At 46.2% G+C, this 21,361-nt stretch overlaps 2 protein-coding genes and 1 pseudogene across 2 annotated transcripts in view; 1 reads left to right on the forward strand and 2 right to left on the reverse strand.

Moving 5' to 3' along the window:
• The window catches only part of LOC124620038 (formin-like protein 14), a 64,890-nt gene extending 62,630 nt beyond the window's left edge, over positions 1-2,260 (reverse strand). Inside the window, exon 1 of the mRNA XM_047146704.1 lies at positions 1,707-2,260. Within this exon, the coding sequence (XP_047002660.1) occupies positions 1,707-2,260 (554 nt within the window). The remainder of the gene's footprint in view (positions 1-1,706) is intronic.
• A 10,225-nt stretch (positions 2,261-12,485) lies between these two features.
• On the forward strand, positions 12,486-12,603 carry LOC124621136 (annotated as a pseudogene).
• Positions 12,604-15,374: 2,771 nt separating this feature from the next.
• LOC124620039 overlaps positions 15,375-21,361 on the reverse strand; it is an 81,596-nt gene continuing 75,609 nt past the window's right edge. Inside the window, exon 3 of the mRNA XM_047146705.1 lies at positions 15,375-15,841. Within this exon, the coding sequence (XP_047002661.1) occupies positions 15,375-15,841 (467 nt within the window). The remainder of the gene's footprint in view (positions 15,842-21,361) is intronic.

Here is a 21,361-nt window from a genome sequence, read left to right on the forward strand (position 1 = left end):
GTTTTAATCTGCCAGGAAGTTTCAGCGTTCATAATGGTTTTCCTGAACAGTGCAAGTGTTAGTTGTAACTTTGGAGATGTCAGTTTCGAAAAAACCGACTTCTTTTTTTTAGCAAAACCTGGCAACCGTGGCGCCACGTTACAATGTGTTGATGCAAATTTGATCCTCGAAGCATACAAATAACTGAGTAACTAACTAGTACAATGACTCTCACGGTCTGGCCTCGTGTTGTAAGGAACGTCAGTCTTTGCGACGTGGGGGTGTGGCAGTGCGATATGTACACTACTGGCCATTAAAATTGCTACACCGAGAGGAAATGCAGATGATAAACGGGTATTCATTGGACAAATATATTATACTAGAACTGACATGTGATTCCATTTTCACGCAATTTGGGTGCATAGATCCTGAGAAATCAGTACCCAGAACAACCAACTCTGGACGTAATAACGGCCTTGATACGCCTGGGCATTGAGTCAAACGGAGCTTGGATGGCGTGTACAGGTATAGATGCCCATGCAGCTTCAGCACGATACCGCAGTTCGTCAAGACTAGTGACTGGCGTATTGTGACGAGCCAGTTGCTCGGCCACCATTGACCGAACGTTTCCAATTGGGGGAGAGATCTGGGGAATGTGCTGGCCATTTTCTGTATCCAGAAAGGCCCGCGCAGGACCTGCAACATGCGGTCGTGCATTATCCTGCTGAAATGTAGGGTTTCGCAGGGATCGAATGAAGGGTAGAGCTACGGGTCCTAACACATCTGACATGTAACGTCCACTGTTCAAAGTGCCGTCAATGCGATCAAGAGGTGACCGAGACGTGTAACCAATGGCACCCCATACCATCACGCCGGATGATATGCCAGTATGGCGATGACGAATACACACTTCCAATGTGCGTTCACCGCGATGTCGCCAAACACGGATGCGACCATCATGATGCTGTGAACAGAACCTGGATTCATCCGAAAAATTTACGTTCTGTCATTCGTGCACCTAGGTTCGTCGTCGAGTACACCATCGCAGGTGCTCCTGTCTGTGATGCGGCGTCAAGGGTGACCGCAGCCACGGTCTCCGAGCTGATAGTCCATGCTGCTGCAAATGTCGTCGAACTGTTCGTGCAGATGGTTGTTGTCTTGCAAAAGTCCCCATCTGTTGACTCAGGCATCCAGACGTGGCTGCACGAGCCGTTACAGCCATGCGAATAAAATGCCTGTCACCTCGACTGCTAGTGATACGAGGCCGTTGGGATCCAGCACGGCGTTCCGTATTACGCTCCTGAACCCACCGATTCCATTTTCTGCTAACAGTCATTGGATCTCGACCAACGCGAGCAGCAATGTCGCGATACGATAAACCGCAATCGCGATAGGCTACAATCCGACCTTTATCAAAGTCGGAAACGTGATGGTACGCATTTCTCCTCCTTCCACGAGGCATCACAACAACGTTTCACCAGGCAACGCCGGTCAACTGCTGTTTGTGTATGAGAAATCGGTAGGAAACTTTCCTCATGTCAGCACGTTGTAGGTATCGCCACCGGCGCCAACCTTGTGTGAATGCTCTGAAAAGCTAACCATTTGCGTATCGCAGCGTCTTCTTCCTGTCGGTTAAATTTCGCGCGTGTAGCACATCTTCGTGGTGTAGCAATTTTAATGGCCAGTGGTGTATATGGACTACATGTTTGAGAAGTTATTCATCTGACCTGGAGCGTGACGTCAGCGTCCCCCTGCCCTGAGCAGCGGCAGGCTTGACGAGCAGCGCCCCAGCCCGCCTGCCCGCCGGCTGCGGCCTCCTGCTGCCGCCCGGGGCTGCCGGAGGACCCTCCACGTCCAGGCGGAGGTCGATGACCGGCGGCCGGGTGACGGAGGGAGCGTGGGGCGGCAGCACGGGCCCGGCGGCGGGGGCAGGAGTGGGCGCCGGGGCCGGGGGCGGCGCGGGCTCCGCCGCGGACTCCGCCTTCGGCTCCTCTGGGGGCGGAGAGGGCGGCTGCCGGTGCTCCTCCTGCCGGGCGGGCTCGTCTTGGGGCGGGGAGGGCGCGCGCCTCTGCTGCGGCACCGCCTGCGGCGGCGTGGGCGTCGGAGTCGGCGTGGGCGTGGCCGCTGTTGTAGCTGCAGGCGTGGGCGTGGCCGCGGGGGCTGGAGTGGGCGTGGCCGACGGTGCCGGGGCCGGCGGCGGCGTCGCCGCCACCCCCGCCGTCGGCTCCAGTTGCGGCTGCGGCGAGGCGGTCTGCTGCTGCGAGAGGCGTAAAGTGTACATTCTGAGAATGGAAGTCGTTATGGGTCTGCGTAATGTTAGCCAAAGCTGCTGCCTTATACAGAACAACAGGCTATCTTTATAACACATTATAAAAGTATGTAGCTTATGTCTGTCCAAATGCTTGTAGAGTATCGTGTAAAAATTTGAAGTAAATCGATCAAGAACTTTTCGAGATTTTTGGTAACAACACTTCCCCTTTGTATATCACATATGTATTTACGTATTACAATAACAGAAACTGTATAGAGGTTGTCTGTCAAAATGATCGTTAGAAAATTGCGTAAAAATTTGAAGCAAGGTGGTCAAGAACTTTTCGAGTTTTTTGCTAACAACGTTTCGGCTTTATCTGTATATTTATATATTAAAAATATGTAGCCTATGTCCATCGGAATGTTCGTTAGTTATCATTTTAAAATTTCAAATAAATCAATCAAAAACTTTTCGAGATTTTTGCTAAGAATGTTGCTCTCTCTTTCTCTCTTTCTCTCTCTCTCTCTCTCTCTCTCTCTCTCTCTCTCTCTCTCTCTATATATATATATATATATATATATATATATATATATATATATATATAAAATCTGTATGCTATATCCGCCCGAACTTTTATTAGAGTAACGTGTAAAAACCTGAAGTAGATGGCCTTGAAGTTCTAGATGTTTTTGGTAACAATCTTCAATGTAACTTCTTTTATATAGTAGTACAGTTTTTAAATGTATTTTTATGTACCATATACATTAAAAATGTGTAGCATATGTTCGTCCAAAGGGTTATTGAAGTATTACGAAAAATCAGAAGGAAATCAGTCAAGAACTTTTCAAGCTTTTCTATGAAAACTTTGTCCCTTTATGTAGTATATATAGCATGTATATTTAAAGTATATGTTGCCCACATCCGTCCGAAAGTTTATTAGAGTATTGTGTAACAACTTGAAGTAAATCGATCAAGTACTTTCCTAGGTTTTTGATAGCAACGTTAAACTACGACTTGTGTTTGTACAGTAGTACGGAATGTAATAGCTCTAGAGGGCCTATTTTAATATTTTTTCTTTATTATTTTGTCTCATTCCTTATGTTTAGCAATAAATGTCAATACATTCATATATTACAAGAACATAAATATTTCAATGCATCTGCATATATCTTTGCTACAAGAGAGCCTGTTTTCGACTATCGAAACGGAACACTCGAGGGCGATGGCGAGAGCAACACTAATTATTGACGTGGGGCATGGCTGGAGTGTTGGTTGTCATCCTTACAGACACGGATAAAACAAGGAAACCAAGATGTGCACCATACCTTATGCAGAAAGACAGTGATTAATAATGACATGGGTAAACTGTAGACTGAACGCCCTGTTATATGCGTGCTTGAACTGAGACAGTTTTCGCGTGTGCAACGGACTCAAATCGGTAGGCCGCTGGAGAAACAGTGCGTGAGCACGATATCAGTTTTCCACATTTGGAGAATACTGCTTTGATTTGAACAACCCTTGAACTGTGTCGTACAAATCAGTGAAGTGAAACTGTTTTGCTGTTGTCTTGGAGGACGATACTGTGTGGACGAATATTCTCCGTACTTCAAATTGTGCACACTCTGAAACTGCAATACCGCGACATCAAGCTCACGACGACAGCTATGACAGTAGGGGAGTCCCATGACTACCTGAAACCGACCTGGAGGCCTTATTTTCAATGCAGAATTGCCGATTGCAAGTTCCAGCATGTCGCACCGTCGCTACCACACTATCTCGGAATCCTGGAACGAGGTGAGGTGCAGCTATTGCTCAAACTTTCTATAAAGACTTCGAAATCAAGGGCTTCCAGTTGAAAAAGTCCTTTAGTATCTACCTTCTGCTAAAAATACAATATTCTTCCAGTCATAATTATACATTTTCTCAATCTGCGACACCATTGTTACTGCAACAGTAACCAATGTAGTGTTCGCTCCTATTCCTCACTAAACATTTTCTACTACTTAGTAAAATTCATTCAATGTACCTGCATGTTACGCAGATCCTAATTTCTCAAGTAAGAAATAAATAACTGTCGAATGAACAAATTTGCAACTCGCCATTGTACGGCGTGCGCGTGACCCTATCGTAAGTAAGGTTTGTTCTGATAGGCTGCGAACTGTAGCTCGCGCGTCATTCGATTTTGACAGTTGGTGTTCACACGTTTGGGGTTGGTTTGGGAGTAACTGAGCGCATTTATGGGGGCATGTACTCTCATTATTCAACAAAATTAGTACTACAGACTGTACTTGCTGTCATCATCATCATCAGTGTTCTGCCAAAAGGCAGGTTTTCACATGGAAGTTCTCCAGGCTGTCCGGTCTTCTCCCATCCTCTTCAGGTCTGCATAATTTCCTCTTCCCTTTACGTCGTCTGTCATCTTGTATCTCCTTCTTCCTCTCAGTCTTCTCCCACAAACCAATCCTTCCAAAGCATCTGCTAGCAAGCACTCCCTTCTCAATGAATGTCCCAACCAGTTCTTTTTCCTTTCTCTTACAACCTTTAGCAGACATCTTCTCTCACCAACTCTTTCCAATACTCTTTCATTACTCACTCTTTCCATCCAGCTTATTCTCCCACTCCACATCCACATCTCAAATGCTTCTAACCTTTTTTCATCCTCTCGTCTCAGCGTCCGTGTTTCTGCCCCATATAGTGCCACACTCCAGACAAAACATTTGCCCAGCCTTTTCCTTTGTCCTTCATCAAATTTGCCACATAAGAGTCTCCTCTTTCTGTTGAATGCCTCCTTCGCTATGGCAATTCTAATTTTCACCTCCTGGTGACATCTCAGATCTTCAGTTATTGTGCTTCCAAGATATTTAAATGCACTTGCTTGGCTAATGGTAGATTGTCCTATTTTAATATTGGACAGTCTGCGTCTTGTACTGATGACCAAACTCTTTGTTTTTGCTGTGTTTATTTGCATCCCATATTCCACACAAGCTTCATTCAGATCTTTCAGCATGTTATTCACTGTCCGCTCACTTTCTACCACTATGTACTTGTTGTAACGACATTTAATATCAGAAAACTATGTTTATTTAATTTTCTTGGTCCTGAGTTTTTCATGTTTGAGTAAAGGTACAAGTCAAGTACACGCGTACAGTTTTGATGCTTTGGTGAGACTTCAACACGTGGAATTAGTCACTTAAGTTGGTAATATAAAGAGCTTAGGTCATCACATAATTAAACGATCATTTACATTATTTATATCTGTGTCAACTATTTCCGTTGTGTTATATACCCGAACATGTTTCCAGGGTTTTATGTTGTCTTCAACGCGTCGCTTTACTCAGTTTCTTGCCTGGAAATGACAGCAGTACTGTCCAATAATACACTTAATCGTGGACATTATTTGCACGCAGTCAGCTTCTACATTACACTGACGGAGATGTAAGTGTGAACGAACGCTACCAACCTGATACTCCAGAACTTCCATGCCTGTGGGATATATTGACTAAAACATCATCTTTAAGTGACCCTACTTTCAGTATAGAGAAAATTAAGGTGACCAGATGCAATTGCTTAAAAAGGAGGAAAAACAGCTTCAAAAAGGAGGAAAAAGGAAGAAAAAAGAGGCCATATCAAACGGGTCAACTGCAGATGAGGCTACCACCCGTCAGCTTTGGACAAGTCACGTGTCTGCCGGGAATTACTGGTAAAACTACTAGTTAATTATTACTGATGGTCAGGTGGTGGTTAACTGAGCAATATAAAAAAATTAAAAACATTGATTGTGGTGACAATGTGGCGTCAATTGTTTTGTTATGTCATGAACACGGAATTGTTTACAAAGTGAAAAACGTAAGACCATTCACGTCCCTTCATTCGACGCTCCGCTACCAATTCAAGCAGCAGCTGACGACATGTAAACTGCACTTTATTTCTTACCTTTATTTGCCACTGAGACGTACGTTCCAGCTCCACATATCTTACATTCCGCTTCAAATTCATTTCTCCCTTTCTTAAAGCCGGATATTTGCAGGAAAGGATATCACAAAATGTACACTTTCGTTTAGGCATAGCCAAATATTTTACGTAACTCACTCGGTTAAAAAATACACTCACAAATCACACTTGCACTACAGGAAGCCAAGCCAATACAAAGCGAAGATACGAAACGAAAATTTTAAACAATCGATATTTGCATTCGCTTATAGGTAGATCAACGGTAACATCGACGATCCTGGTGCCACCTACCAGCACCGCCTTCGTGCATGTTAATCACGAAGGCTGTGCCAATAGTCAAAGAATTTAAGGAAAGAGGCAATAGAACAGGACGAATTGTAAATTTAACTGTATTACGCTCAACTTTGCGAAAAAGCCGGACATTGTAAAAATCCGCCTGGATCCCGGACAAAGAGCTAAAAATGAGGACATGTCCGGATTAATTCGGACGTCTGGCCACCCTAGAGAAAAGTCACTCATACAGATGTAAAATGGTGTGAGTACACGATGACTTTTTATAACGTCTAACGTTATTGGAAATTTTCAGATGCGTATTGCAAAAGCGTGCCTGAAGGACGTGCGACGTGCACAGCATCTTTCGGACTGTGAGAAACGTGGAGTCACTGGCATAAGGGTCATGGCAGCGTCATATCGACAGATCGCGCGGACAGTTGGCTGCAGTGCGATGACTTCAGAATCAGTAATGACGAGATGCACTCTGGACAACAGAGTAGCAAGGAGAGTAGGCGCTGTCCCTTCCAGATGGACTACAACACATTTAGACTCGAAGCCTTTCCGTTGAAGAAAACAGGTACCAGGTCCCTCTCAGCCTTTTAAAGAGACGGTACTTCTCAGCCTTGTGTAAATTGAATACATCCTCATGTAATTTTATTCCCTTGTGGGATTTTTCACCAGAAATGTGTTGTATATATTAATCTTGGGGTATCGAAAGCAAAAGGATCGCTCTATCCTCTGTTAACTCCACTTTCAAAATGAATAAGTTTTCCCTCTTTCATACAAGGATCTTATCAGAAGATCCGATAACTGCGGATCACGTACTGTAGTCGTTGGTACAAACGATATGCACACATTAAATTGGCTCAGATTAGAGTGGAGGTGGCGTAGGCAGAAGCATGCACTCTATACTGTAACACATATAATGGTGACTTAAGCTGCATAAGCACTGGACGCATTGCAGCCATTCCCTACCACCTTAACGAGTGATAATTTATCTTGAAATCACATAAAATCACATAATTTCCAGCTAGGGCGTTTACTACATTACAGTTTATTAACACTGTTGCTAATTATCTGCTATGTAATCAGCAACAAAACTTGTGCCACCTCAGTCGATGAGACAGTCTTGTCAAACTTGTCATCATGTGCATGTAATCAAAACACGTAAATCACAAACAGAATATTAATGAGGAAAGTGATAAGTGTCAGGAATAATTCAGAACTGCTTCACTTAACATTTTGTATCGCTGCTGCTCCAAGAGGTGCCGAACAAAAATGGAAAGCAAAAACTGTTGACGCCTTCATTAATCATAACAGATTGTTGAAAAGACCGGGATTGTGTCATTCATTATTTAAATAATGAAACACTGCACCGTTTTCGTATTTTTTCATTATTAGCACTACGCGTTTCGAGAATTTCTCAGTCATGACCAAATATTAACGTGTTTTCTGTACTGATCTGTCTCTCGTGCACTGCAGTCCTCTTTTTGAAGTAATGAGGTACTGTGCCTCGTCCATTATGAAGAAAATCACACACACTGTGAAACTGCACAAACAGTATGAGTGACGATACAGTATAGTGCAAGAGAGGCACAAGAACACACATACAAATGTCACACAAAATACTTACGTAAATATTTGCACTTGCCTATGAGAATAAACTCTCGGAAGGCGTAGTGCTAAACACGAAAAAAGTGCGTACCAGCTGCGCCGTTTCGTTATTTAAGTCAGAAACGTTTGAGCCACGCGAAGAGAGCAAACAGCCACAGGTGGCCAAACAACGAAACACGCGAGGTTTGCCTTCGAGTAACGCAAAGGTTTCATGATGACCACAACGATGGCGACGCTGCGCATCTGCCGTAGGCACGCTTTGAGAACGATTGCAATCGGTTGTGATACCGTTACTCGAACGAAGCTGGTGAAGCATCTGGGGATACTTAGATTCTTTAAGACTAAACAATGATTCACAGAAATGACGCATAGCAAAACCAATCACATCAAAGTAATCACGGCACTGAGGTGCATGTTTTGAGACAACGTAATGCACCCAGGAACACTGTCGAAAGTGATCGTTTGTGGGTAAGCTTACTGTTGCGTGGGCATACTGGCCTCCAAATCTTTGAAAACGGTTCACTCCACATCAATAATATTATGACAGGGTAATCCTTCCATATTTGCGTCTTCTCAGAGGTGCTTCCGGCCATAAGTTAATTTTTGTGGATGACAACACGCGACCGCATCGAATTGTGTACGTGGAGAAGCTCTTGGAACGACAGGACATTCAACGAATGGATTGGCCACCAGTTCCCCCGACTCAGATGCCGTCGCACAGGCGTGCGGTGCACTGAACAGACATATTGCAGCACGTCCGCGCGCACCAGCGATCATCCGGCAGTTGTCAATCGCCTGGTGGAGGAATGGAAGACCCTGTTACAAGAACTCCTTACGAACCTTGATGTCAGCATCGGAGAATCGCAGAGCACGCACTACTGTCCGCGGGAATCACACGGTCTATTAAGAACCATGTTCCGCCTTTTGTAAAGTCCAGGAGTCATCATAAATCGCGATGACTTCTACATCTACATCCATACTCCGCAAGCCACCTGACGGCGTGTGGCGGAGGGTACCTTGAGTACCTCTATTGGTTCTCCCTTCTATCCCAATCTCGTTCGTGGAAAGAAAGATTGGCGGTATGCCTCTGTGTGGGCTCTAATCTCTCTGATTTTATCCTCGTGGTGTCTTCGCGAGATATACGTAGGAGGGAGCAATATACTGCTTGACTCTTCGGTGAAGGTATGTTCTCGAAACTTTAACAAAAGCCCGTACCGAGCTACTCAGCGTCTCTCTTGCAGAGTCTTCCACTGGAGTTTATCTATCATCTCCGTAACGCTTTCACGATTACTAAATGATCCTGCATTGAAGCGCGCTGCTCTCCGTTGGATCTTCTCTATCTCTTCTATCAACCCAATTTGGTACGGATCCCACACCGGTGAGCAGTATCAAGCAGTGGACGAACAAGTGTACTGTAACCTACTTCCTTTGTTTTCGGACTGCATTTCCATAGGATTCTCTCAATGAATGTCAGTCTGGCATCTGCATTACCGACGATTAATTTTGTATGGTCATTCCATTTTAAATCGCTCCTAATGCGTACTCCCAGATAATTTATGGAATTAACTGCTTCCAGTTGCTGACCTGCTATATTGTAGCTAAATGATAAAGGATCTTTCTTTCTGTGTATTCGCAGCACATTACACTTGTCTACACTGAGATTCAATTGTCATTCCCTGCACCATGCGTCAATTCGTTGCAGATCCTCCTGCATTTCAGTACAATTTTCCATTGTTACAACCTCTCGATATTCTACAGCATCATCCGCAAAAAGCCTCAGGGAACTTCCGATGTTATCCATAAGGTCATTTATATATATTGTGAATAGCAACGGTCTTACGACACTCCCCCATCATCCGCAAAAATCCTCAGTGATCTTCCGATGTTATCCACAAGGTCATTTATATATACTGTGAATAGCAACGGTCTTACGACACTTCCCTGCGGCACACCTGAAATCTCTCTTACTTCGGAAGACTTCTCTCCATTGACAACTACATGCTGCATTCTGCTATCTAGGAACTCTTCAAGCCAATCACACAATTGGTCTGGTAGTCCATACGCTCTTACTTTGTTCATTAAACGACTGTGGGGAACTGTATCAAACGCCTTTCGGAAGTCAAGAAAGACGGCATCCACCTGGGAACCCGTGTCTATGGCCCTCTGAGTCTCGTGGACGAATAGCGCGAGCTTGGTTTCACACGATCGTCTTTTTCGAAACCCATGCTGATTCCTACAGAGTAGGTTTCTACTCTCCAGAAAAGTCATTATACTCGAACATAATACATGTTCCAAAATTCTACAACTGATCGACGTTAGAGATATAGGTCTATAGTTCTGCACATCTGTTCGACGTCCCTTCTTGAAAACGGGGATGACCTGTGCCCTTTTCTAATATTTTGGACGCTACGCTCTTCTAGAGACCTACGGTACACCGCTGCAAGAAGGGGGGCAAGTTCCTTCGCGTACTCTGTATAAAATCGAACTGGTATCCCATCAGGTCCAGCGGCCTTTCCCCTTTTGAGCGATTTTAATTGTTTTTCTATCCCTCTGTCATCTATTTCGATATCTACCATTTTGTCATCTGTGCGACAATCTAGAGAAGGAACTACAGTGCAGTCTTCCTCTGTGAAACAGCTTTGGAAAAAGACATTTAGTATTTCGGCCTTTAGTCTGTCATCGTCTGTTTCAGTACCATTTTGGTCACCGAGTGTCTGGACATTTTGTTTTGATCCACCTACCGCTTTGACATAAGAACAAAATTTCAGTGTAATTATTGTCGTTAAATAAAAGTGTCATCTGTTTTGGTCTGCTTTCTGTACTGTATCGTAACAGTTTCTTTATGTATGGTCCACTTTCATTGGACTATGTCACTTGACAGTGACGCGTCATGCTAAAGTTTTGCATACAAGTGTGTAATACGTGACGAGCCTCACGCCTTGGGAAGAGTCGTCGCACTTTTCACGATTTTTTTCGGAGGACTAACGTCTGTCTGCAGACAACGTCATTCGAAACACCGAAAGCAGAGTAGCGCGAGGATCACATTCCATGTGAATATGGCTTTTGTGGGGCAGGCTATTGCAACCGTCGCGAAGAGGTGCAAGAATCATCAATGGCGCACTCGATAAAACAACCACGCACAAATCACCTGTACCCTAGCTTCGCCTCGAGTAGAAACAAGGAATGAAATGAGGCGAGACGAACGCCAGGTTTCTGGGACAGCTTAATTATTGAAACTATCCAAATATAAACCTAATAATGTGGGATTGGGGGTTAAGTTTAAGGAAATGTTGGAATTCTGCCCTAAATTTACTAAGATCTCGCCAGTCGCCTCATCCACAGGAGCAGGAAGGTGCTTAGAGAATGAGCGTGTCACGGAACGAGAGTGCGGGCTCCGAAAAAGGCAGGTTTCCAACCTGCGACCGTAGCAGCGGCGTGGTTCCGGACAGAAGCGCCTAGTACCGCTCGGCCACCGTGGCCGGCTGACGGACAGGGACTGCAGAGCATTGCAGAGGGTAGTTGTATAAAATCGGCAGCAGTCAAACTCAGTTATAATGAAGTGGCGGTCCATCAGCAATACGTCAGTCTGGTCAGAGTCCAGGTAGTAACCATAACAAAACAACTCGCAGCACACATAACTAGCTCGGTCGTCGGAATATTGTGCAGAAAAAATGGAAAGGACAACTCCGCCGAATACACGAAAGTGCACCATTAATAAGTCGTGCCAAACTTACCTGAGATATCACAAAATAAGGGAAATTAAGACTCATCCTGAGATATTTATTGAACACTTATAAGACCAATGCTCACAAAATAAGGGAAATTAAGACCCATCCTGAGATATTTATAGAACACGTATAAGACCAATGCTAAATTATGCTTCGGAAGCTTGGTTATTAACGTCAAAAGATATTGGAAAGCTAGATGCCGTCGAGGCCAATGGCTTGCCACAGTGGTAACACCGGTTCCCGTCGGATCACCAAAGTTAAGCACTGTTAGGCTTGGCTAGCACTTGGATGAGACACCGCCACGGTCTGCCGAGTGATGTTGTCAAGTGGGGTGCACTCAGCCCTCGTGAGGTCAGTTGAGGAGCTACTTGACTGAGAAGTAGCGACAGTGGTCGCGAAAACTGTCAACGGCCGGGAGAGCGGTATGCTGACGACATGCCCATCCGCATCCGGGACGTCTGTGGGCTGAGGATCACACGGCAGCCGGTCGGTACCGTTGGGCCTTCAAGGCCTGTTTGGACGCTGTTTTTCGTTTTTAGATGCTCTTGAGAGAAAGAAGAATCGTTGGGCCAACCCTATGAACGAGGAATGTAGAAGAAGTAGAATCATAGGATGTATGCTGTACAGTATCTAATCAAAAGTATCGGATAGCCTCATATAATTAAAAACTGAGCACTGGATGCCACGAGCGCAACGGCCTTGCCGCTGTGGATACACCGGTTCCCGTCAGATCACCGAAGTTAAGCGCCGTCTGGCGTGGCCGGCACTTGGATGGGTGACCATCCGGGCTGCCACGCGCTGTTGCCGTTTTTCGGGGTGCACTCAGCCTCGTGATGCCAATTGAGGAGGTACTCGACCGAATAGTAGCGGCTCCAGTCAAAGAAAACCCTTGTAGCGACCGGGAGAACGGTGTGCTGACCACACGCCCCTCCTATCTGCATCCTTAGCTGAGGATGACATGGCGGTCAGATGGTCCCGATGGGCCATTTGTGGCCTGAAGACGGAGTGCTTTTGGATGCCACGAGAGGCGGACCCGCCAGACTGAAAGAAGGCGGGGAGTTTTGTGTTGCCAGTAGAGGAGCAGTAACGGCATAATGCGTCGATCAGGAGAGCTCAGTTACTTCCAGTGTGGACTGGTCATTGGACGTCACTGACTAACAAATCCACTAGGGACATTTCAGTGCTTCTAAAATTGCTTAAGTCCACTGCTGGTTCTGTGATTGGGAAATAGAAACGTGAAAGAATGACTACGGGTAAATGGAGACCAGGGAGATCTCACATACTAACGGACAGGGACTGCGCAGCGTTGCAGAGGGTGGTTGAGTAAAATCGAATTAAATCATTGGAAGATATCAGTCGTGAGTTGCAAAGTGCTAACAGGAGTTCAGCTAGTACTGTGGCTGTATGTGGCAAGCTAAAAATAATAGGGTACAACAGTCGAGCAAGTCCTAGTATGTCACAAATTTCTTTAGTCAGTGCTAAGCGACGGTTCAGATGGCGCAAAGAGCGACGCCACTGGACACTGGATGGCTGGAAGCGAGTGATCTGGAGTGATGAATCACGCTGTACCCTTTGGCAATACAAAGGAAGGCTTTGGGTTTGGTGAATGCCTAGAAAACGTTACATGTCTAGTGAAGTACAAAGGAGATGGTACAAAATTGTTAAGGCTTTCGTGGCCACCTGTTGACAAACTGCCTATTGACTTCTGTCTCGGGTTCTTCGACCGACGTTCATCTAATGATTTTTCTGACGTGGAGAAATCGGCCGTGGCAGAGCACGCACTGAATGAGACCGACCACGTAATAAAATTCGCCGACACGGAAGCTCTGGCTGTAGAGAAGCACTATCACACGCGCTTGTTCAGAGAAGCTGTAGAAATACAAAAACACGCGAACAGTTTCAACAAGAAAGAGGAAAGCCTTAAGGTAAACGGACCCTGGCTTCCAGTTCTGCAGCGAACGACCGTCGCAGGTAGCAAGAGGAGAACCGCACCGGAAATGACCGCGGAGAAGCCCTCGGACGTTGGCGCGCCAGGTACATATAGTCTGCGGCCACGAGCTCTGCTCCAGTTCACCACCGGCAATGGAGGGTGAAGCTTTGACAATGCCGGCCACTCGTGCTGGCGAAACGTCAGAAAAATCATTAGATAAACGTCGGCCGAAGAACCCGAGACAGAAGCCAATAGGCAGTTTGTCAAAGGAGATGGTGTTGGGGCAAGCATGAGTACTACGTGGTTGTGCTGTCGTTCCCTCACTGTTCTTAGGAAAATGCTAAATGTGGAGGGATTTAAATGTGGAGCCCAATGGAACACCTTTGGGATGAATTAGAGAACGTCGACTTCGTTGCAGATTCCAGTGTCCAACATTAAAACCTCTGATTTGGACTCTCGAGGAAAAATGGGCTGCCATTCCTCCACACTCATTCAGACGCTTCACTGAAAGTGTCCCCAGTAGAGTTCAAGTAGTCATGAAGGTGAAGGACTGATACAGCTCATATTCATGTCCACTAATGGGTGTCGGTATACTTTTGGTCAGACAGTGTATATAGTACTTCACCTACGGGATGGCTAAGACACACCCCGGTTAGCCAACTTTATTTGCTTAGTGGCATAGTTCCACCCAACATCAGACAGGCTATAGCAAGCGAAGCAGAGCGCCTCAAGCAGCTGCGCGACCAGCGCCATCCTCTCTTTGGACAAAACCCTCCACACACACGTCTAAAATCAAGACGGAGTTTCCTCAGTTCAACCGCTCGAAACCTCAAAACAAAAGGCCAGATTGTCAAAATGGCAAGCAACACTGCCTACGGGAGACCAGGCACCTCTAATCTCACCCAACGAACAATTGGCCTCTGGAAATGAACTAAGGTCATTATGGAGAACCCTCAACCGCCTACGAACTGGGGTAGGCAGATGCAACGTAAACATGTGTAAATGGGGATACCGAAACGGGACGGACACGTGCCAGTGCAGACAGACCCAAACAATGGACCACCTCCTGGAATGCAGCAACATGGTGGAAGTGTGCAGGAAAGAAGATCTGGCAAACGCTACGGCAGTGGCAGTTAAATGCGCTGAATTTTGGCAGGGCCGGCCGAAGTGGCCGTGCGGTTAAAGGCGCTGCAGTCTGGAACCGCGAGACCGCTACGGTCGCAGGTTCGAATCCTGCCTCGGGCATGGATGTTTGTGATGTCCTTAGGTTAGTTAGGTTTAACTAGTTCTAAGTTCTAGGGGACTAATGACCTCAGCAGTTGAGTCCCATAGTGCTCAGAGCCATTTGAACCATTTTGAATTTTGGCGGGACGTGATATGATATATATACTATGTTTGTCTTTATATTGTAATGTGACTCCCCATTTTGGGTTTGTTTTATTTATACATATATGTATTGTATTTGTATTTGTGTGTATATGTAATATTTGGGTTGTCTATGGCTTGGACACGATTAATAAATAAATAACCTACTGAAGAGTAGTGAAACCAGTGAGATTAAAATGTGTGGGGCACATGTGACAGGGAAACGGCGCGGGTGAGGTTCAAAGAGTTTGGAGTCGACCGAGAACCAAATGGACAGATAAGGTCACGGAGGAGCAGGACTGGGCTGTAGTGGATGGAAGGTTTGAGTGTTGGATCGTGATAAGTGGCGGAGAATTATTGTAGAGCCGGAGTAAAAGAAGGAGTAGAGGAAGGCTGAGGGGTTCAGGCGGCCAGTTTTGCCCCGACCTATTTGCGAGTGGGACAGACAGGCGAGGCGCGCCGGCTCGGCTACCTTGCCACTGAGGGCGCGCAGCTTGGCAGAGCGGTGCGACTGCTGCAGGGCGGCCGCCGCCTCGGCGGAGCTGCCCGAGGAGTGCGGCGGCTCCAGGATCTGCGACTGCGCCGCCTCCGCCTCGTCTAGGCTGCGGCAGTCCAGCGACGCGTCCAGCTCCAGCTCCAGCTGCGTGGCGGCCGACGGCGGCCGCGGGCTGACTGCGGCGCTCGGCGGCGGCTCCACCGGCGGCAGGAACGACAGCTCGGCCGGCGGCGTCATCACAGAGGCCGGCGGAGCTGAACGGTGGGCAACACACAGACAGTCAGTGTCAGCGTCGGTGCAGCGTGAGCAGCTGGCTGAGTAAACACCAGCGTCATAAACTCTAGCACCAAAGAAACTGGTTCAGGCGTGCGTATTAACATACAGATAAATGTAAACAGGAAGAACGCGGCGCTACAGTTGGCAACGCCTATAAAGGGTGGTCCATTGATAGTGACCGGGAGGAGTGGCCGAGCGGTTCTAAGCGCGACAGTCTGGAACCACGCCACCGCTACGGTCGCAGGTTCGAATCCTGTCTTGGGAATGGATGTGTGTGATGTCCTTCGGTTAGTTAGGTTTAAGTAGTTCTAAGTTCTAGGGGACTGATGACCTCAGAAGTTAAGTCCCATAGTGCTCAGAGCCATTTGAACCAAGCTATTTGATAGTGACCGGGCCATATATCTCACGAAATAAGCGTCAAACGAAAAAACTACAAAGAACGAAACTCGTATAGCTTGGAGTGGGAAACCAGATGGCGCTATGGTTGGCCCGCTAGATGGCGCTGCCATAGGTCAAACGGATATCAAATGCGGTTTTTTTAAATAGAAACCACCATTTTTTATTACATATTCGTGTAGTACGTAAAGAAATATGAATGTTTTAGTTGGACCACTTTTTTCGCTTTGTGATAGATGGCGCTGTAATAGTCACAAACGTACAAGTACGTGGTATCACGTAACATTCCGCCAGTGCGGACGGTATTTGCTTCGTGATACATTGCCCGTGTTAAAATGGACCGTTTACCAATTGCGGAAAAGGTCGATATGGTGTTGATGTATGAGTATTGTGATCAAAATGCCCAACGGGCGTGTGCTATGAATGCTACTCGGTATACTGGACGACATCAACCAACTGTCCAAACCGGATAGTTACGTTATTTAAAGAAACAGGAAGTGTTCAGACACATCTGAAACGTCAACCGCGACCTGCAACAAATGATGATGCCCAAGTAGGTGTTGTAGCTGCTGTCGCGGCTAATACGCACATCAGTAGCAGACAAATTGCACGAGAATCACCAATCTGAAAAACGTCGGTGTTGAGAATGCTACATCAACATCGATTGCACCCGTACCGTATTTCTATGCACCAGGAATTGCATGGCGACGACTTTGAACGGCGTGTACAGTTCTGCCACTGGGCACAAGAGGAATTACAGAACGATGACAGATTTTTTGTACGCGTTCTATTTAGCGACGAAGCGTCATTCACCAACAGCGGTAACGTATACCTGCATAATATGCACTATTGGGCAACGGAAAATCCATGATGGCTGCGACAAGTGGAACATCAGTACCTTGGCGGGTTAATGTATGGCGCGGCATTTTGGGAGGAAGGATAATTGGCCCCTATTTTATCGATGGCAACCTAAATGGTGCAATGTATGCTGATTTCCTACGTAATGTTCTACCGATGTTACTACAAGATGTTTCACCGCATGACAAAATGGCGATGTACTTCCAACATGATGGATGTCCGGCACATAGCTCGAGTGCGGTTGAAGCGGTATTGAATAGCATATTTCATGACAGGTGGATTGGTCGTCGAAGCCGGATCTGACGTTCCCGGATTTCTTCCTGTGGCGAAAGTTGAAGGATATTTGCTATCGTGATCCACCGACAACGCCTGACAACATACGTCAGCGCATTGTCAACGCATGTGCGAACATTACGGAAGGCGAACTACTCGCTATTGAGAGGATTGTCGTTACACGTTTTGCCAAATGCATTGAGGTTGACGGACATAATTTTGAGCATTTATTGCATTAATGTGGTATTTACAGGTAATCACGCTGTAACAGCATGCGTTCTCAGAAATGATAAGTTCACAAAGGTACATGTATCACATTGGAACAACCGAAATAAAATGTTCAAACGTACGTACTTTCTGTATTTTAATTTAAAAAAAAAACCTACCTGTTACCAACTGTTCGTCTAAAATTGTGAGCCATATGTTTGTGACTATTACAGCGCCATCTATCACAAAGCGAAAAAAGTGGTCCAACTAAAACATTCATATTTCTTCACGTACTACACGAATATGTAAAAAAATGGGGGTTCCTATTTTAAAAAAACGCAGTTGATATCTGTTTGACCTATGGCAGCGCCGTCTAGCGGGCCAAACATAGCGCCATCTGGTTTCCCCGTTCAAGCTAGACAAGTTTCGTACTTTGTAGTTTTTTCGTTATCGCTTATTTCGTGAGACATTTGGCCCGGTCACGATCAATGAACCATCCCGTATAAGACAACAAGTGTCTCGCGCAGGTGTTAGATCGGTTACTGCTGCTATGATGGCACGTTATCAAGATTTAGTTTCAACGTGGTTTTATAGTCGGCGTACGAGCGATGCGACACAGCATCTTCGAGGTAGCGATGACGTGGGGATCTTCCCGTACGACCATTTCACGAGTGTACCGTGAATATTGGGAATTCGATAAAACATCAAATCTCCGACATCGTTGCTGCCGGAGAAAGACCATGCAAGAACGGTCAGCGGGCCAGAAGTGCAACCCTTCCGCAAATTTGCTGCAGATTTCAACGCTGGGCCGTCAACTAGTGTCAGCGTGCGAACCATTCAACGAAACATCAACGATATGGGTTTTCGTAGTCGAAGACCCGATCGTGTACCCTCGATGCCTGTACGACACAAAGCTTTACGCCTCGCCTGGGCCCGTCAACAACGACATTGGGCTGTTGATGACTGGAAACATGTTGTCTGGTCGGACAAGTCTCGTTTCAAACTGTATCGAGCGGATGGACGTGTACGGGTATGGAGACAACCTCATGAATCCATGGACTCTGCATGTCAGCAGGTGCTATTGAAGGTTGTGAAGGCTCTGTAATGGTGTGGGTCGTGTGCAGTTGGAATGATATGGGACCCCTGATACGTCTAATACGATTCTGACAGGCGACACGTACGTAAGCAGCGTCTCTGATCACCCGCATCCATTCATGTCCATTCTGAATTCCGACGGTGTTGGGCAATTCCAGCAGGATAATGCGACATCCCACACGTCCAGAATTGCTACAGAGTGGCTCCAGAAACACTCTTCTGAATTTAAACACTACCGCTCGCCAGCAGACTCCTCAGACATGAACATTATTGAGCATATCTGGGATGCCTTGCTACGTGCTGTCCAGAAGAGATCTCCACTCCATCGTACTTTTACGGATTTATGGACAGCCCTGCAGGTTTCATGTTGTCAGTTCCCTTCAGCACTATATTATTCGAGTCCATGCCATGTCCCGTTGCGGCTGCGGCACTTCTGTGTGCTCGCAATGTCCATACAAGTTATTAGTCAGTTGTACCAGTTTCTTTGACTCTTCAGTGTATAACGCAAGCCGGCCGGTATGGCCGTGCGGTTCTAAGCGCTTCAGTCTGGAACCGCGTGCCCGCTACGGTCGCAGGTTCGAATCCTGCCTCGGGCATGGATGTGTTAGGTTAGGTTTAATTAGTTTCAAGTTCTAGGCGACTGATGACCTCAGAAGTTAAGTCGCATAGTGCTCAGAGCCATTAGAACATTTTTTTTGTAAAACGCAAGCAAGTTTGAGAAGTATCTCCCACAAGAGAGTAGAAATACACTGTCGGAAAAAAATGCAACACCCTGAAACGACTGCGTTGACTGGCGCAAGGGTGTAATAACTGCATATTAGAGAATCGTGATGTTAGTTATTCATTTGTCACAGTCACCGGTGATCAGATGGCGCTAAATAGGCCTGTCCGTGAACCCCGTGTTTTGAATCTGCAGGCAGTAATTGTGCTGAGTTTATAGATCAAGAATTTTTGTAACATTCATTCTAGGTCCAGCCACACCCCACCGACTAGTACTTATTCCAGTAGAACAGATTCCGCCATTTGAACGAGGCTGCATTGTGCGCCTTTGGGAAGCTGGATGGAGGAATCGACGGATGCTGCACTGTGTGTAGGATGTACCGGTGGTGTGTCGCTGTTTTCAACTGTAATGCGTGGAACATTTCCGACACATGTAGAGCAGGTTCTGGACGTATCCGCAGTACAGACGCAGGTCAAGATCGACGCGCTGTGCGACAGCAGTGGTCGATCGACCGGCACACATGTTCGAAATCCGGACAAGTGTTGCACCTACTGTGTCATCAGGGACCATAGGACCCGTCTGCTTGTTGCAGGGTTAAGATCATGTGTTTCTGTGGCCAGGATACCACGATACCGTCGACCATGGCCACTCTGGTGTTGTGAAGGATTTGACTGGGGAGTGGATTGTCTTCAGTAATGAGACTGAGTTCTATCTGTATGCGAATGAAGGACATACATATGTATGGCGCAGACTTGTGAGCTGCCTGTTCCGGAGTTCATTCGCCCGTGACACGCGGGTCCCATCCCAACAGGCTTCATGTTGTGTGGGGCCGTCAGTTACAACATTCGATGTTTTTGCAGGGTAAAGTGACGAGTGACCGCCACAATGCACTGGCAATGGCTGCTGCCACTTCTTCGGCAGGAAAATGATGTGCTTTTTCAGCAGGACCATGCACGTCCTCATACGTCTACTGGGGCACATCGTGCTTCCCTGGCCAGAAAGACCATCAGATCTCTCGCCAAGTAAACAAGTGTGGGACATGATGAAGCGGGAACTTACCTCGTTCTCCATTGTCTGCAGGAACCATTGCCGAACTGCAACAAACAGTGCTTGGGGCAATCTATCGCAGGATGCCATTCTGCACCTTTACGATCGTTTGCATGCGGGAATACACGCCTGTGTTGCCGCCAGAAGGTGGGCGATGTGTACACTGTGTACTGATACGACAGTTTGGGCACCCTTCACTGTGATATGTGTGTTTCATTTGGGTAAAGTTCTTATCAGACACTCATTTAGTGAAGAATTACCTGTCGCCTCACTTGACGATACGATGACCTTGTCCTTGAGCGTGCTACATTTGTTTTTCTGCTGGTGTTGTTTCTTGCATCTTGCTGCACGTACTTGCCGAAATTGCGAGATGCTGGAAGATTTTCTCAAACTTGCACAAGTTTTGTATATTCCGTACTCGTACGAATACGTCAGCGTCGAGAAGGGGAATAGCGCAAAGACTCGTGGACCGTAAAAAATGTAGCATTGCCATCCATAAAAAAATACATAATTCGCCACAGTCAGCCACAGAAGTGCGAAATGAATTTACCAGTTATCTTGCTTCACCACAAGGGGAAGTAGAATGGCTGTATAGACGCCTCTGAATTTTAGTTGATTATTTAATCAAAACTAGACATGATTGGTTTAATGGGAATTCCGAGATCGTTCATTAAATAAAAATATGGCGTTTCAGTCTTTGATTGCTATTCTTTATTTTCAATGACCGGTTTCGAGCTAGCTGTTATGACAGCGAACTGATTGTTCTGAACTGACGAGTTACTCTGTAATTGCAATATATGATCTGAAGATGGGCAGCTAGCCCGAAACCGGTCATTGAAAATAAAGAGTAGCGATCACAGACTGAAACGCCATATTTTTATTTTTATTATTTAATGTTATC

This window comes from Schistocerca americana, chromosome 6 (assembly GCF_021461395.2).
Source record: "Schistocerca americana isolate TAMUIC-IGC-003095 chromosome 6, iqSchAmer2.1, whole genome shotgun sequence".
Taxonomy (NCBI): domain Eukaryota; kingdom Metazoa; phylum Arthropoda; class Insecta; order Orthoptera; family Acrididae; genus Schistocerca; species Schistocerca americana.